We start from the raw sequence: 16,997 nt of genomic DNA, 5'->3' as shown, positions 1-16,997 counted from the left end.
CAGAACAAGTATTAGTAAGTCTAGGAGGACTAAAATCATATCAAGCATCTATTCCAACCAGAACAGTATGAAACTAGAAATTAATTACATAAAGAAAACTGGAAAATTTGCAAAAACACAGAGATTAAATGACATGCTACTAAACCACCAATGGGTTAAAGAAAAACTTAAAAGATAAATTTAAAAAAATACTGAGATAAACAAAAATGGAAATGTAACTTACCAAAATTTCTAAGAGTAAAACAGTTCTAAGAGGTAAGTTCATAGTAATAAATGCCTACCTCAAGAGGCAAAGAAACAAAAAATCTGAACTAAACAACCTAACTTTATACCTGAAGGAACTAGGAAAAAAAAAAAAAAAAAGAACTGAAGGCCAAAGTTAATAGAAGAAAGGAAATAAAGGGGGTGCCTGGGTGACTCAGTGGGTTAAGCCACTGCCATCAGCTTGGGTCGTGATCTCAGGGTCCTGGGATCGAGACCCACATGGGCTCTCTGCTCAGCAGGGAGCCTGCATTTCTCTCTCTCTGCCTGCCTCTCTGCTTTCTTGTGATCCTTCTTTCTGTCAAATAAATAAATAAAATCTTTTTTTAAAAACAAAAGGAAATAAAGATTTGAACAGAAATAAATAGAGATAAAAAAATAGAAAAATCAATGAAACTAAGAGCTGGTTCTTTGAGAAGACAAATAAAATTGACAAACCTTCAGCTAGACTCACCAAGAAAAAAGAGATGACTCAAAATCAGAAGTGAAAGAAATGTTACAACCGATACCACAGAATAGAAAGGATCCTCTCTGATATGAGGAAGTTGAGAGGCAGAGTCGGGGATTTGGGGGTAGGGAAGGAATAAATGAAACAAGATGGGATCAGGAGGGAGACAAACCATAATCTCTTAATCTCACAAAACAAACTGAGGGTTGCTGAGGGGTGGGGGGTATGGATAGGGTGGTTGGGCTATGGACATTGGGGAGGGTATGTGCTATGGTGAGTGCTATGAAATATGTAAGCCTGATGATTCACAGATCTGTACCCCAGGGCAAATAATATTATATGTTAATAAAAATAATTAATAAAAGTATATACATATATTTTTAAAAAAACAAGGAAAGGATCCTAAAAGACTACTATGAACAAGTATTTGCCAACAACTGACAATACAGAAGAAGCAAATAAATTCCTAAAAACATACAACCTGCCAAACTAAATCATGATGAAACAGAAAATCTGAATAGACTGGTTACTAGCAAGGAGATTAAGTCAGTCATCAAAAATCTTCCAATGAATAAAAGTTCAAAGGCAGATGGATTCACTGGTGAGTTCTACCAAATACCTAAAGAAGAATACCAATCCTTCTCAAACTGTTCTGAAAAACAGAAGAGGGAAGAAATCTTCCAAACATATTTCACAAGGCCAACATTACCTTAAAACCAAAATCAGCCAAGATGCCACAAAAAAGAAAATTATAGGTTAATACCTTTGATGATCACAGATGGAAAAATCCTCCACAAAGTGTCAGCAAACTGAATTCAGTAATACATTAAAAGGAACATACAGCATGATCAAGTGGGATTTATTCCAAGGATGTAAGGATGATTCAACATATACACATCAGTCAAAGTGATACACTACCATTTGCAAAATGAATGACAGCAGTGCCTGGGAGGCTCAGTTAACCAACCAATTCTTGATTTCAGCTCAGGCCATGATCTCAGGGTTGTGAAATTGAGCCCCATGGCAAACTCCATAAGATTCTCTCCCTTCTTCTGCCCTTTCACAACCTCTTTCTCTCAAAAAGTAAAATAAAATAAAATAAAATAAAAAGGATAAAAATCATGATCATCTCATCAGATGCAGAAAAAGCCTTTGACAAAATTAAACATCGGTTCCTAATAAAAACTCTAAACAAAGTGGGTATAGAAGGAGGCTACCTCAATGTAATAAAGGCCACCTATAACAAGCGCACAACTAACATCATACTCAATGCTAAAAGGCTGACGTGTTTTCCTCTAAGATCAGGAACAAGGGGCACCTGGGTGGCTCAGTGAGCTAAGCCTCTGCCTTCGGTTCAGGTCATGATCTCAAGGTCCTGGAATCGAGCCCCACATCAGGCTGTCTGCTCAGCAGGGAGCCTGCTCCCCCACTCTGCCCCCCGCCTACTTGTGATCTCTGTCAAATAAATAAGTAAAATCTTAAAAAAAATAACATAAAATTAAGATCAGGAACAGTATACCAGGATGTCTACTCTTGCCACTTTTATTCCCAGCAAGAGAAGGGCAGCAGGGGGGGGGGGGGGGGGGGGTGTGTGTGTGTGTGTGTGTGTGTGTGTGTGTGTGTGTGTGTGTGTGTGTGTGTGTGTGTGTGTGTGTGTGTGTGTGTGTGTGTGTGTGTGTGTGTGTGTGTGTGTGTTATGTATGTGTAGAAAAGGCATCCAAATTAGAAAGTAAAATGTCAGTATTTGCAGGTGACACATCACATACAGGAAATTCTGACTCCCTCAAAAACTGTCAGAATAAAATTCAGTAAAGTTGCAGGCTACAAACTCAATACACAATAATCTGTTGTATTTCTTTATAATTATAACAAACTACAAGAAAGAAATTAAGAAAATAATCCCATTTATAACTGTATTAAAAAAAGAACAACCTAGGAATAAATTTAACCAGGGAGGTGAAAGACCTATATATTGAAACCTATTAAGACATTAATGAAAGAAATTAAAGACAACAAAATAAATGAAGAGATATTCTGTGCTCACAGATTGGAAGAATTAACATTGTTAAAATGTCCATATCACCCACAGCAAAACACAGATTCAATGCAATCCCTATCAAAATTCCAATGATATTGAGATGCCTGGCTGGTTCAGTTACTAGAGCATGGAACTCTCAACCTCAGGGTAGTGAGTTCAAGCACCATGCTAGGCATGGAGTCTACTTAAAAAATTCCAATGGTATTTTTCACAGAAATAGAACACCCCTAAAGTGTGTATGGAACCACAAAAGACCCTGAGTAGCCAAAGCAATTTTTGAGAATGGACAAAACTGGAGGCATCACAATCCCTGATTTTAAACTGTATTATAAAGCTACAGGAATTAAAACAGTATGATACTGGCATAGAAACAACACATAGATCAAAGGAAATGAATAAAAGCCCAGAAATAAATCCAGAAATATAAGGTCAAATAATTTAAGACAAAGAAGCCAAGAATATACAATGGAGAAAAAAAAGGATGGTCTCTTCAATAAATGGTGTTAGGAAAACTGGACGGGCACATGCACTAAGAATGAAACTGGACCACTATCTTACATTCACAAAAGTTAACCTAAAAGAAAAGTAAGACCTGAAACCATAAGACTCCTAGAAGAAAACACGGGCGGTGATATGCTTCTTGACATAGGTCTTGCTGATTTTTTAAAAACCTAACACCAAAATCAAACACAGCAAAAGCAAAAATCAACAAGTGGGACTATACCAAGCTAAAAAGTTTCTGGACAGCAAAGGAAATCAATGAAAAGGCAACCTAGCAAGTGGGAGAAAACAGCTGCAGATCATCTGTCTGATTAGGGCCTATTATTCAAAATATATAAGGAACTCCTACAACTCAATAGTGAAAAAACAAACAATCCAATTTAAAAATGGGCAGAAGATCTGAATAGATATTTGTCCAAAGAAGACCACAGATGGCCAACAGGTACATGAAATGATGCCTGATATCTTTAATAATCTGGGAAATGCAAATCAAAACCACAGTAGGATATACCTCATATCTATTAGAATGGCTATTATCAAACACAAAAAATTAAAAATAGAACTACCATATAATGCAGCAATTCCACTCCTGGGCATTTATCTGAAAAAAATAAAACCAATAATTTAAAAGGATATATGCATTCCCATGTTCATTGCTGCATCATATTCAATAGTAAGGATAAGTAATAATCTAAATGTCCACTGATGGATGAATGGACAAAGAAATTATGGTATACAATGGAATTTAATTCAGCCATGAAAACAAATGAAATCTTGCCATTTCTGACAACATGGATGGACCTCAGGGTATCAACTAAGTGAAATAAGTCAGACAGAGACAGACAAATACTCTATCATCTCTTTTATATGCAGAATCTCAAACAAAACAAAAACCCAAGCTCATAGATACCAAGAATAGATTGGTGGTTATTAGAGTTGTGGAAGGGGTGGGAAAAAATTGGGGTTTGATTATAATTAAAAGCTAAAGTCAGGGAGTACAGGTTTCTAACAGAAACTTCTAATACATCATTACACAGAAAAGTGTGAAAGGTTAGCAATATTTAGAAAATATTTGCTTTATAGACATTAACATTACAGACATTATTAGTTCATGTTACATTTTTATACTTCCAGTTATTCTATAACTTGTTACCATATAATGAAATCATTTGTTTGGCAAAATTTTCATAGGACAATCTACATTAACTATAATGACTTTTTTTTAAAGATGTATTTTAGAGAGAGAGTGAGTGTAAGCAAGCAGGGGGTGGGGTCAGGAGAGCAACCTCAAGCAGACTTCATGTTCAGCAGGAAGCCTGACATGGGGCTCAATCCCAGGACCCTGAGTTGAAATCAAGGCTTAACTGGGCCATCCAGGTGCCCCGATAATGACCTAATTTTATAAAATGTTAAGCCCTAGCATTGTAATAGTTGTATATTTATTTGCTGAAGAAAACAGTATTTGGTTACTAAATGTTTGAAGGAGATAGCTCTGTTTCATAATACTTAAACCATTAGGACTTCAGTAATTTTGTAGTTAACTAGTATAAAACCACACATAACTCTTTGAAGTTAAGAAAAATCCATCTACTTTCCTTTTTTTAAGGTTTTTATTTAAATTTCAATTAACAAGCTAATACTAGTTTCAGGTGTACAATATGGTGATTCAACACTTACATAGTAACTCCTGTGTTCATCACAACAAGTGCACTCCTTAATCCCCATCATCTATTTAACCCATTCTCCCACCCACCTCCATTCTGGATCCTCCATTCTCCATCAGTTCGTTCTCTATAGTTAAGAGCTTGTTTCTGGGTTTGCCTCTCTCTTTTTATTTCCCTTTGCTCATTTGTTTCTTAAACTCCCCATGTAAATGGAATTATATGGTATTTATCTTTCCGACTGCCTTATTTTGCTTAGTGTAATATACCTAGCTCCATCCATGTTGTTGCAAATGGCAAGATTTCATTCCTTTTTTCCTATGACTAATATTCCATTGTGTGTGTGTGTGTATGTATATATATATACACTACATATTCTTTATTTACTAATTAGTTGATAGACACTTCAACTATAATTTGGCTATCATTTATAATGTTGCTATAAACTTTGTATGTATTGAATTAGGGTTTTTGTATTCTTTGGATAAATACCTAGTAGTGCAATTGCTGGATCACAGAGTAGTTCTAACTACTGAGGAACCTCCATACTGCTTTTCACAGTGGATCTACCAGTTTGCAGTCCCACCAACAGTGCAAGAGGGTTCCCTTCACTATTTTCCTTTTGAATCAATGGTGACAAAAATAAAAGAGGAGAATATTTAAAAACAAACACACAGAATTATGTCTTTTCTCCATAACCTAATACGAAGATCTATTCCTAGGAGCAGCCAATAATACTGAAAGATAATTTTTTCCAGGTCTGATACAAGACATAAATCTACAAATTGAGGAAGCACAACAAATCCTCAACAGAATAAGTTAAAAATGAAGCACCATACATGATAATGTTATGAAACTACAGAACTATAGAATAAAATAAGAGAACAAAGGAAATGAGGGGAATAACTCTCAAGCAGAACTCCAGAAGCAGTTAAATCAACATTAAAGAATAAGAGTAAAAAAACAAAAAACAAAAACATAATCAGTAATAGTATACCAAAGGCAGAGAGGGAGGTGGTAATAATTCACCCAGAGTGGCAAAGCACCATCTTATCAAAAATTTTAAAACAATAATAATAAAGCCGAATAAAAATCAGTTTGCTTTTTAGGGAGAGTGGGAAGTACAAGCTTCCAGTTATGGAATGAGTAAGTCACAGGGATAAAAGCATATGGAATATAGTCAATACTACTGTAATAGTCTTGTATAGTGATAGATGGTAGTACATTGCAGTAGCACAGCATAATGTATAGAGAAGTTGAATTGCTACGTTGTGTATCCATAACTAATTTAACATTGTGTGTGAACTATGCATTAACAACAAAAAAATAAGCTTGCTTTTTAAGAACTGCAATGTCAGGGGTGCCTGGGTAGCTCAGTCAAAAGTGGCCAACTCCTGGTTTTTGCTCAGGTCATGATTTCAGCATCCTGGGATGGAACCCCATATCGGGCTATGTGCTCAGCAGGGAGTCTGCTTGAGGATTCTCTCTCTGCCCCTCCCCCTATGTGTGCATGAGCACATGCACTCTTTCTCAAAATAAAACAATCTTTTAAAAAAAGATGAATTACAATGTCAGTGATACTTTTGCTGGTGCAACAGAACACTTGGAATGCCGCTGGTTCAGATAAAGAAGTCTTTATTAAAGAAACTCCAAGACCGTATTTTTTTTTCCTTAAGATTTTATTTATTTATTTGATAGAGATCACAAGTAGGCAGAGAGTCAGGCAGAAGGTGGGGGGGGAAGCAGGCCCCCACTGAGCAGGGAGCCTGATGCAGGGCTCAATTCCAAGACCCTGGGATCATGACCTGAGCTGAAGGCAGAGGCTTTAACCCACTGAGCTACCCAGGTGTCCCTAAGACTGTATTTTAGATAAAAAAATGATAAAAGAAAAAATATCTGAGATACAAGAAGAAAATAGGAACAAAGAAATGTATAAGCATAGATAAACCTAAGTAAACACTGACTGCCTTAAATAATAATACCCAGTTGCCAGTTTAAAAATTCTTTAAAAAAATTAAAGACAGAACTACCACATAATGCAGCAATTCCACTCCTGGGTACTTATCTGAAGAAAATGAAAACACTTATTCAAAAAAAGGTGTATGTACCCCCATGTTTATTGCATCATTATTTACAATAATCAAGATACAGAAACAATCTTAAGTGCCCAATGATGGTAAAAATGGATAAAGAAAATGGTGTGTAAACACACACACGACAGAATATTATTCAGTCATAAAGATGAATGACAATTTGCCAAATACCATACCATCTGATATGTGGGATCTAAAAACAAAAACAAAAACAAAAACCAAACACACACACACACACACACACCCCAAGCTTATAGATACAAAGAACAAGATTAGTGGTTGCTACTGGCAGGTGGGCCAAGTGGGTATAGAGGGTCAAAAGGTAAAACGTCCAGTTATAAAATCAGTAAGTCATGGGGATATAATGTACATCATGATGACCATAGTTAATAAACTGTATTGTGCATTTGAAAGTTGTTAAAAAAGGAGATCTTAAAAGTTCTCATCATTGGGGCACCTGTGTGGCTAAGTGGGTTAAGCCTCTGCATTCGACTCAGGTCATGATCACAGGGTCCTGGAATCGAGCCCTGCATATGGCTCTCTGCTTAGCAGGGAGCTTGCTTCCCCCTCTCTCTGCCTGTCTCTCGGCCAACTTGTGATCTTTCTCTCTGTCAAAGAAATAAAATCTTCAAAAAAATAAATAAATAAAATAAAAAAATAAAGTAGATAAAAAAAGTTCTCATCATAAAAAAACATTTTGTAACTATGTATGACAATGGATGTTAATTAGATTTACTGTAATGATCACAATATATTTTATAATATATTTCACAATATATACAAATATTAGATCATTATGCTGTATACCTGAAACTGATATACTGTATGTCAATTATACTTCAATTAAAAAAAGAAAGTAAGTTAAACAAACAAAAAAAATCTGAGGGGTATTAAAAGCAAGTATGTTCAAATTTGACTGATAAGGATTTCCGATAGCCTTGTGAAGAAAAGAATATTTGGTACCATGATTTCCTGTGTCGACAAAGGTATGACTGTGGTTTTGTGATTTTACTGTAAACCTTCATTTGGAAAATTCAATACAGAACCACTGAGATAATATTTGGTAATCTTTTCTAGTTCTCAGGGAGAAAAACCCACCAAAGAATGAAACATCCATAACTCAAGAGAGAGACAGAGAAAGAGAAGGGGCAGTGACTGGGGTTCAATTATTCTAGAGGTTGTGATTAATTTTAGATTTTTAGTTAAGTATAAATATTAAATATAGTAACACTAAAAAAAGAGAACAGACCCTAACTTTTAAGTCAATAGATGGAAATAAAAATAAATTACAAATTCATGTTACCTAAGTTCAACTTGGCCCTTATTATGGCCTGACAATCCTTTCCTTCATCTGCTGATTCTCACTTCTTAGTCACAATTTCCAAACTTTTCAACAAGAGCTCCTCCTACAATGCCTCCATGCTATAAAATAACATTCCCTACCAGTTAAGAAATTCAAAGTTATCTGTACATCCTTAATTGCCCTAGGTTAATAATATCTGCTTTGCTCTAAAAATGGCACCTCTTACCTCTCTATATGGACAGGCTAGCTTCATTTGATACTTACAAATGTGCTCAGTTCTGTTTCACCCTAAAATGTTCTCCCTTCAATTCTGCTACCTCTTTTTAAATTAAGCCCTTTTTTCTTAGTCATAAAGGGTGGAAAATTTAGCTTCTGTTTTCTTCCTACATTCCTGTATTTTTTCTTTTCCAACATAACACTGCAAACTGGCTCAGGATAGGTATGATCAGAGGAGGTGCCATAAAGCAAAGATTGGGTATAATTAATTTTCTTTATATATCATCATGAGTAAGTATACATGGAATAAATATTAAAAGTCTTTTTTATATACCTACTATTGCTTTCTTACATTTATGAGGGTTGGGAAATTGTGACAACTTATTCTATATTCAAGCCTGAGAGCCTCTTACCCTTTTTCAGTTTCCGGACAGCCAACATACAATGACTAGGAGAGAGATCCCATATTCTTAAGGTTTTATCATCACTTACAGTAGCACAGATGGGCAGATAAGGATGTGTAGCCAAACCCCACACCTCTCCTTCCATGTGTCCCTACAAAGAGAACACAGTTCAGATCAATTTAACCTAAATATATGTGTATTTAGAAGAAAACTACAGACAACAACTGATAATATATAATGATAGGATAATAAATACTATAGTAATCTAATAAAACTTTTCTCTTTATCTTTGGACTATACCTTAAAATGCTTTTGTTGATACAATTACAATTAATTCACAATTACACAATTACAATATAATCAACATAATCAAGTTAGTATCAAAATTAGTTTAAAAATCCTAAAATTTGGGGCGCCTGGGTGGCTCAGTGGGTTAAGCCGCTGCCTTCAGCTCAGGTCATGATCTCAGGGTCCTGGGATCGAGTCCCGCATCGGGCTCTCTGCTCAGCGGGAGCCTGCTTCCTCCTCTCTCTCTCTCTGCCTGCCTCTCTGTCTGCTTGTGATCTCTCTCTGTCAAATAAATAAATAAAAATCTTTAAAAAAAAAAAAAAAAAAAATCCTAAAATTTCACTGAGTGGAGAGATTAGGAATTGGCTGCCTTGGAATGTTAAAAATCGCCATACAGGAGGAACTCCGTGCATTCAAGAGTAAGGAGTGCTGTAGACCTACTCCCCAGTCAAACTGATGAAATTTAAAAAAAAAAAAAATTTAAGGTCTCTGGAAATGGTTCCAGGGAGTTATGTATGACAAAAGAAATATTTATTCAAAAAATCTGCTAAAATCTGGTAAGAACAATGGTAAGAGCAATATTTTAACTGAAACCCACTCCTTTCCTGCCTCTTTCCAACTCACCGACTTGAAAAGTCCACACCAGCCGGACATAACCAAGAACACAGAGTAAGGGCACTCTCTTTCCCTACCCCCTAATCTATTGGGCTATCTTCTCAGAAGGAGCAGATGACTGGCATTTCATCTTGCCCCCAGCTACCTGCTAGAGGTTAAATCCTCGATGAACCCCCTTATTCTGAGATGGAGGCTCTACACTGGGAGTCATGCCACTAAGAATACAGGGGCTTTAATACAATCCAAGAAGACCTAAGGCTACTACTCCCCACTATTCCCACCCTAAACTGAGCACTCAGCTTCTAAAGCAAGGGACACTCAAAAAGGAGCACTCCATTGCTCTCACCCTCAACTCCAGAGCCTTGGATCAGAGATTGTGCCTGAAGGAAGAAGCCAAGCAGTAAAACAGCTCCTAATCTCTTCTCAAATGAAATGACTACATTATTACATAGTGTAGGAAAGTTTAAGCCTAAAGATGCTTTTGAAAACAATGAAGGTTATGATGAAAGGTACTTGGAGGTAACTGGTACTGGTACTGGTATTATTTATATAAGCTAAATAGAAGGCCAGTGAGTTTGTCCAACAGAACCAGGTTAATCTCAGGGGAGAATGCTTCAAGTCAAAATAAATCTCAAACATTAATCTAGGGAATGGATGTCCATTTTAGGGAGCCTGAATTTGATCAGTTTGATCTGTTGGGCAATTTATGCTCTGGGGCAAATTTTGAGAACAGCAGAGCAATCAGCCAGGATTGTAATGGACTTAGTGGCTGGGTATAGCCAGGGAAAAAGACTATCAAAGAGGAGAGAACACTTCCCGAATCATTTTATGGAGCCAAGGAGTCTGATAGCAAAATCAGACAGACATCACAAAGAAACTATAGACCAATTATCCCTTATATACAGTATGTGGATGCTAAAATCCTCAAAAGTAGCAAACGGAATCCAACACATACAAAAACAATCATACACCACAACCAACTGGGGTTTATCCCAGGAATGCAAGGTTGGTTTAAAAGCTGAAAACCAATTATTGTAATATCTTTATCAATAGAATAAAACAAAAACCATATGATCATCTCTCAATAGACAAAGAAAAAGCATTTGACAAAGGACATACTGTTTCCTGATACAGACTAGCATCAAACTAGGAACAGAAGAGTAATTCTTCAATCTGATAAAGAACATCTATGAAAAATCCAGTTAGCATTATGATAAGGAATCGTGACTTCAAGCCTCATCTGGGGTGTAGAGATTACTTAAACATAATGGTAAAATATTGGATGCTCCCTCCCTAAAATTAGAAACAAGACAAGGATGTTCTCATTACTTCCAGGCTACATTGTACTGAAGATTCCAGCCAGGATAATTAGGCAAGAAAAAGAAGTAATAGGCATTCTGATTGGAAAGGGAATAGTAAAACAATATTTACAGCTCTTATGATCTTATGTTGAGAAAATCTGAAAAATCTACTAAAAAATTATTAGAATAAATGAGGTCTGTTATTTAAAAAAACAAAACTGTGAGATCTCTATATTGTGAACTATAAAACTATTGAAAAAAGTTAAAGATCTAAAAAAAAAAGAGAGATCCCATGTTCACTGATATAATTTAATATTGTTAAGAGATGCCACTCTCAAAAAAAAAAAAAAAAAAAAAAAAAAAAAGAGATGCCACTCTCCAAACTGATCCAGAGGATTCTACTACAAAGACTACTGTACATGTTTTTTCTTAATACATCTGAATGTACTTCTGTTGTGTGCATACATCTACATACTTTTTTCATTCCAGTGTAGATAATCATACAGTGTCAGTTTCAGGTGTACAATAGAGTGATTCAGCAATTCCATATAGTACTCAGTGCTCACTCACCAAGATAAGTGTATTCTTTTCTTTTTTTCCAAAGATTTTATTTATTTATTTGTCAGAGAGAGAGAAAGCACACAAGCGCAGCAGAGAGGCAGGCGGAGGTGAAGAGAGAGGCAGGCTCCCTGCTGAGCAAGAAGCCTGATGTGGGGCTGGATCCCAGGACCCTGGGATCATGACCTGAGCCGAAGGAAGTGGCTTAACCCACTGAGCCACCCAGGCGTTCTGATAAGTGTATTCTTTTTTTTTTTTTTTAAGGTTTTTTATTTATTTTTATCAGAGAGAGAGGGGGGGAGAGAGCGAGCACAGGCAGACAGAATGGCAGGCAGAGGCAGAGGGAGAAGCAGGCTCCCTGCTGAGCAAGGAGCCCGATGTGGGACTCGATCCCAGGACGATGGGATCATGACCTGAGCCGAAGGCAGCTGCTTAACCAACTGAGCCACCCAGGCGTCCCTGATAAGTGTATTCTTAATCCTCTTCATCTATACCACCCATCTTCCAACCATATCCCCTCTGGTAACCATCAGTTTGTTCTCTATAGTTAAGGTCTGGTTTTTGGTCTCTCCCCCACACTTTGTTCATTTGTTTTGTTTTTTAAATGCCACACGTGAATGAAATCAGATGGTATTTGTCTTTCTTTGATTGGTTTATTTTGCTTAGCATTATACTCTCTAGCTCTATCCATGTTGCCATCTAGCAAATGGCAAGATTTTTTTTTTTTTTTAAGATTTTATTTATTTGACAGAGAGAGACACAGCAAGAGAAGGAACACAAGCAGCGGGAGTGGGAGAAGGAGAAGCAGGGTTTCTGCTGAGCAGGGAGCCTGATGCAGAGCTCCATCCCAGGACCCTGAATCATGACCTGAGCCAAAGGCAGAGGTTAAACTACTGAGCCACCTAGGTGTGCCTAGATTTCATTCTTTTTTATGGCTGAATAATAGTCGGCAGGCGTGTGTGTATATGTATCTATATACATCTTTTTTATACATTCATCTATTGATGGATACTTTGGTTGCTTCCACAATTTGGATACTGCAAATAATGCTGCAATAAACATAGGGTACATGTACCTCTTCAAATTAGTGTTTTTGCATTCTTAAGTTAAATACCCTGTAGTGTGATTACTGAATCACGGGGTAGTTCTAGTTTTAATTTTTTGAGGAACCTCCATGCTGCTTTCCAGAGTGGCTGTCCCAGCTTGTATTCCTGCCAATAGTGCACAAGTGTTCCTTTTATTCCACATCCTTACCAATGCTTGTTTCTTGAGTTTTTTATTTTGGCCATTCTGACAGGTGGGATGTGACATCTATCTTATTGTGGTTTTGATTTTTATTTCCCTGTATGTCTCTACACTTTTTAAAAATTTTATTTATTTTTATTTTTTTAAAAGATTTTATTTATTCATTTGACAGAGAGAAAGGTCACAAGTAGGCAGAGAGGCAGGCAGAGAGAGGGGGAAGCAGGCTCCCCGCTGAGCAGAGAGCCCGATGCAGGGTTTGATCCCAGGCGCCTGAGATCATGACCTGAGCTGAAGGCAGAGGCTTTAACCCACTGAGTCACCCATGTGCCCCTAAACTTTTAATTATTATAGTTTTATATTATCTCATTTCTAGCATGAAGTTTCTCAACAATTTCTGTACTATTTTGGTTTTTTTTTTCTAGATGATTTTTAAAAACTCTTCCCAGAATTTCTGAAAAATTTCATTTGGATTTGGTTTATGATCATATGAAATTTATAAGTTATTTAGATCTTTTAGATCTTTAGTAAAACTTTATAGTTTTCTTAACACTGATCTTGCATATTTTTCCTGGTTATTGTATAGTTTTCTTTTTCATTTCTTCAAAAATTTTTGGTTTTTTGTACCATATCTTCTACCAATTTTGTACCATATTTTCTAACTGATTATTGCTGATTTGAAGAAATGCTATTGATTTTTACATGTTGATTCTGAATCTCACTTTACAGGACTCCCCAATTTGTTCTCATGACTTTTCAGTTTATTCTCTGGAATACCCAAGATATAGGATTATAATATCTGCAAATACTGACAGTCTTATCCATTTGTTTCCAGTGCTTACACTTCATAATGTTTTTCTGAATTGGCTAAGACATCACACACAATTTTGGACAATAATGGTCAGAATGGTATCCTTGTCTTGTTTCTGATATTTAGGAGAGAAACAACAGATATTTAAAATCTTACACACTATAATAAACATAAAAAATAATAGGATGTCATTTATCACTTCAAACCTTTTCTTACAATTATAAAATTGCCTGTGTTTTTGAAAAGTTCTGTCCATAGATTCATCTGTAAAAGTATACTTGTACTGATATTTTCTAAGAGATCATAAACATGTTAAACACGATGACTCCATCATCTTTTTATTTCAAAGGAATATTATGTGACTGAAATTCAAGAGTAAGACATAAAGTTTGGACAATAAATATACAATGTTTTGTTATTTGCTTACGAATTCCTCTTGGCACATTACATTAGGATTTTAAATTAACATTAAAGTATGTGCAGTGTTCTTGTCTATGTGTGCTCCCTGTTGTTTTAACAGAAGTGAGGTGGGAGGAAAGTGGGGTTGGAGAAGAAATGTCTGTAATAAGAAAGAACATAATTCTTTTTCAGAATAAAAGGTAAGCTCAAAATTGGTTTTACTATATAGAGTTGCAGGACTGATTTTCAGTAGGGTAGATCCTACCTCATTTGCTGTGTTCTATGCTATTGATTTGTCTTCCTACTTTCAGAAAAACAATACATATAGGAAATGTACAACTAAAAACTTAATACAGCATTCCTGATAAAAATGTTAAGGATCATCTGATCCTGCTCCTTCATTTTATATTTCTACCATACAAAAGTTTACATTGCTAGATTTTTAATATTAACATTTTCACTGACAAATGTTTTCAGCAATAAAATTTTTAGCTTATGTTCATTTATTCTTTAAGTTAGAAACTTAATGAAAATAAAGACTTTCAAATAAAAACAACTGCCTGACATTCAACAAATATACTTCAAAGAAATAAAAATAAATATGAAATAAAGTGACTTGGTTTAATTAATTACAACTGTTTTTTCTTTTCATTGGTTTTTTCTTTTACAATAAGAAATTACTTAAAATAATGGCAGTTACTCCACATGATAACATGAGTATTTATTTACTGGTATCTACTCAACCTATAATTAAATTAAAAATTATTGGTATGTATTATCAAATATTTCCCTAATTAATTTAACATTATTTTCCACTACTATTTATTTTGGCTCCTAGGTATTAAATCAATTGCATACAAAGAAAAAAACATATATTATCTTTTCAAATTACCTGGACCAGAAGTGTTATTGGGCCACTTTTATCCACTTCTAGTATTTCACCATTCTTTGTGCCAACTAAAATATGACCATGTCCTAATGATATGGCACGTATAGATGGGTTATCTTCCAAGAGAAGACCTGAAATGTTAAATGAAGATATTCTTCTAGGTATAAAGTTACTAGAACACAAAGATGTATATATTGCCAATGATGCTCTTTTGACAATTAAAATCATATTACCAGGTTGCTTTCCCCTGTATTTTAAATATTCTAATAAATGCACTGCAGTTTCCCAAACCACTCAATTTGCTAATCTCTACATACTACAAATCCCTATTATCCCAGATCTTTTACTACTGTTCTGTTGACTGTTTCTTTTCCTCTTATATTTAGGTATTTGCCCCTCTCCATTCACCTCCTTACCTTCTTTGAGCACCTACAATATTCTGGTTAGTAATTTTAATTCAACTTAAGATTGATTCATTTATGTAGACTGTGTCCTAGGAAGGCTTCAGAGAGGTAACTGGTAAACATAGCCAGCTCCTGCTCTTACAGAGCATACAATGAAGAAAATAGACCCTCTGTGAGGAGTGTATTGAAACAGGGCAATTGTAAGGGAATTTTCCCTTTCTTGAGGGGTAGAAGGGAGATGGAAGTGGAAGAAATCACCTTATTGAGATCTGAAAATGAGTCTGTGGTCAGGTAATTGGAAGAGGCAAGAGGGAGGAGAAAAGGCAAATTTTAGGCCAAGTAATAGCATACAGAAAGGCCTGGAGGTTACAGAGAATGTGATGTAGTACCTTAACACATTGATGAGAGGGTAAAAGGAAGGGCATGCAAGGAGAGACAGGAAAGGTCAACAAAACACGAATGTGAAACAAAATGCCAAGCTTAAAAACAAATTCTTGACTGGTGGTAAGTGTGATGCTCATGTGTCAATTTTCTCTGAAACATTAAAAATGATCAAAATTACCATGAATAATCTTGTGCTTTGTTAATATTTTGCCATCTTTATCAAAGAAAATAGATTTTTGAAAGGACAGCAAGAATTGGGCTCTAGTTAAATGGCTTCTCCCATCAAATTCTGATGTCTATCCAGTAAAGAAGGAAAAATGTATTCCATGTTCTCCACCTCAGGGACCATATACGTTAATGAGTAATTAATAGCTTATCCTACAAAGGGAATTAAATTTAAAATCATCTTTATTTATTATTTTTTTGAAGATTTTATTTATTTGACAGAGAGAGAAGAAGAGAGCATAAGCAGGCAGAGCAGCAGGCAGAGGAAGGAGGAGGAGCCGACTTCCCACTGAGCTGAGAGCCCGATGTGGGTCATGATCCCAGTACTCTGGGATCATGACCTGAGCTGAAGGAAGATGCTTAACCGACTGAGCCACCCAGGCACCCCTCAAATCACCTTTAGATCCTGGTGCCAAAGCAGCTCTTTTGATAGCATAGGTCTTGAGACATCTTTCAAAGGAGTCATCCCAAAGAGCTACTACACCATCTTTTCCTCCAGTTACAAATCCCTTTGAAAGTAAAATCTTCAAGTTAATAAAGATCTAAATATTTCTAAAAATAAGAATCTTCCTTATGTTGAAAAATTCTAGAGGAAAGAACATTAACAGCTAAAAGTTATAGCTTGTGAGCAAATTAGCATAAAAATCAATTGTGTTTTTTATATATTAGCAAGGAATCTGCAAAAATATTTACAGGAACAATATTTACACTGAACAATCTACTTTTAGGACAGAACTTTAAGAACAAGGTTTGTAATCTGTAACCATAAGGTAGTTCTAACACTTTCAACAAGATACATATTTTCTCTTGGAGGCTTTATAATCCCATCCTTCATATAAACAGAGGATCACAGGATATGGTGATAATATGGTTAAATAATTGCTGACTCATAGAAAGAATTAATAAATATTAAGTTAAACTTTTTTTTTTTCCCAAGGCAGACCCATTTCAGTGTG

The 16,997-nt window shown here is 35.7% G+C and overlaps 1 protein-coding gene across 3 annotated transcripts in view; it reads right to left on the bottom strand.

Annotated features, from left to right (window-relative positions):
• Nucleotides 1-16,997, bottom strand: part of EML5 (EMAP like 5) — a 177,834-nt gene that overhangs the window by 63,089 nt on the left and 97,748 nt on the right. For all 3 annotated transcript variants that reach the window (XM_059182578.1, XM_059182580.1, XM_059182579.1), the window contains 3 exons: nt 16,439-16,550; nt 15,032-15,159; nt 8,935-9,076 (listed from right to left, as the gene is read on the bottom strand). In XM_059182578.1, the coding sequence (XP_059038561.1) occupies nt 8,935-9,076; nt 15,032-15,159; nt 16,439-16,550 (382 nt within the window). The remainder of the gene's footprint in view (nt 1-8,934; nt 9,077-15,031; nt 15,160-16,438; nt 16,551-16,997) is intronic.

The sequence above is a fragment of the Mustela lutreola genome, chromosome 7 (assembly GCF_030435805.1).
Source record: "Mustela lutreola isolate mMusLut2 chromosome 7, mMusLut2.pri, whole genome shotgun sequence".
Classification (NCBI taxonomy): Eukaryota; Metazoa; Chordata; class Mammalia; order Carnivora; family Mustelidae; genus Mustela; species Mustela lutreola.
Note: the sequence above shows the minus strand (reverse complement) of the source record. Positions and strands in the feature narration are given on the sequence as shown.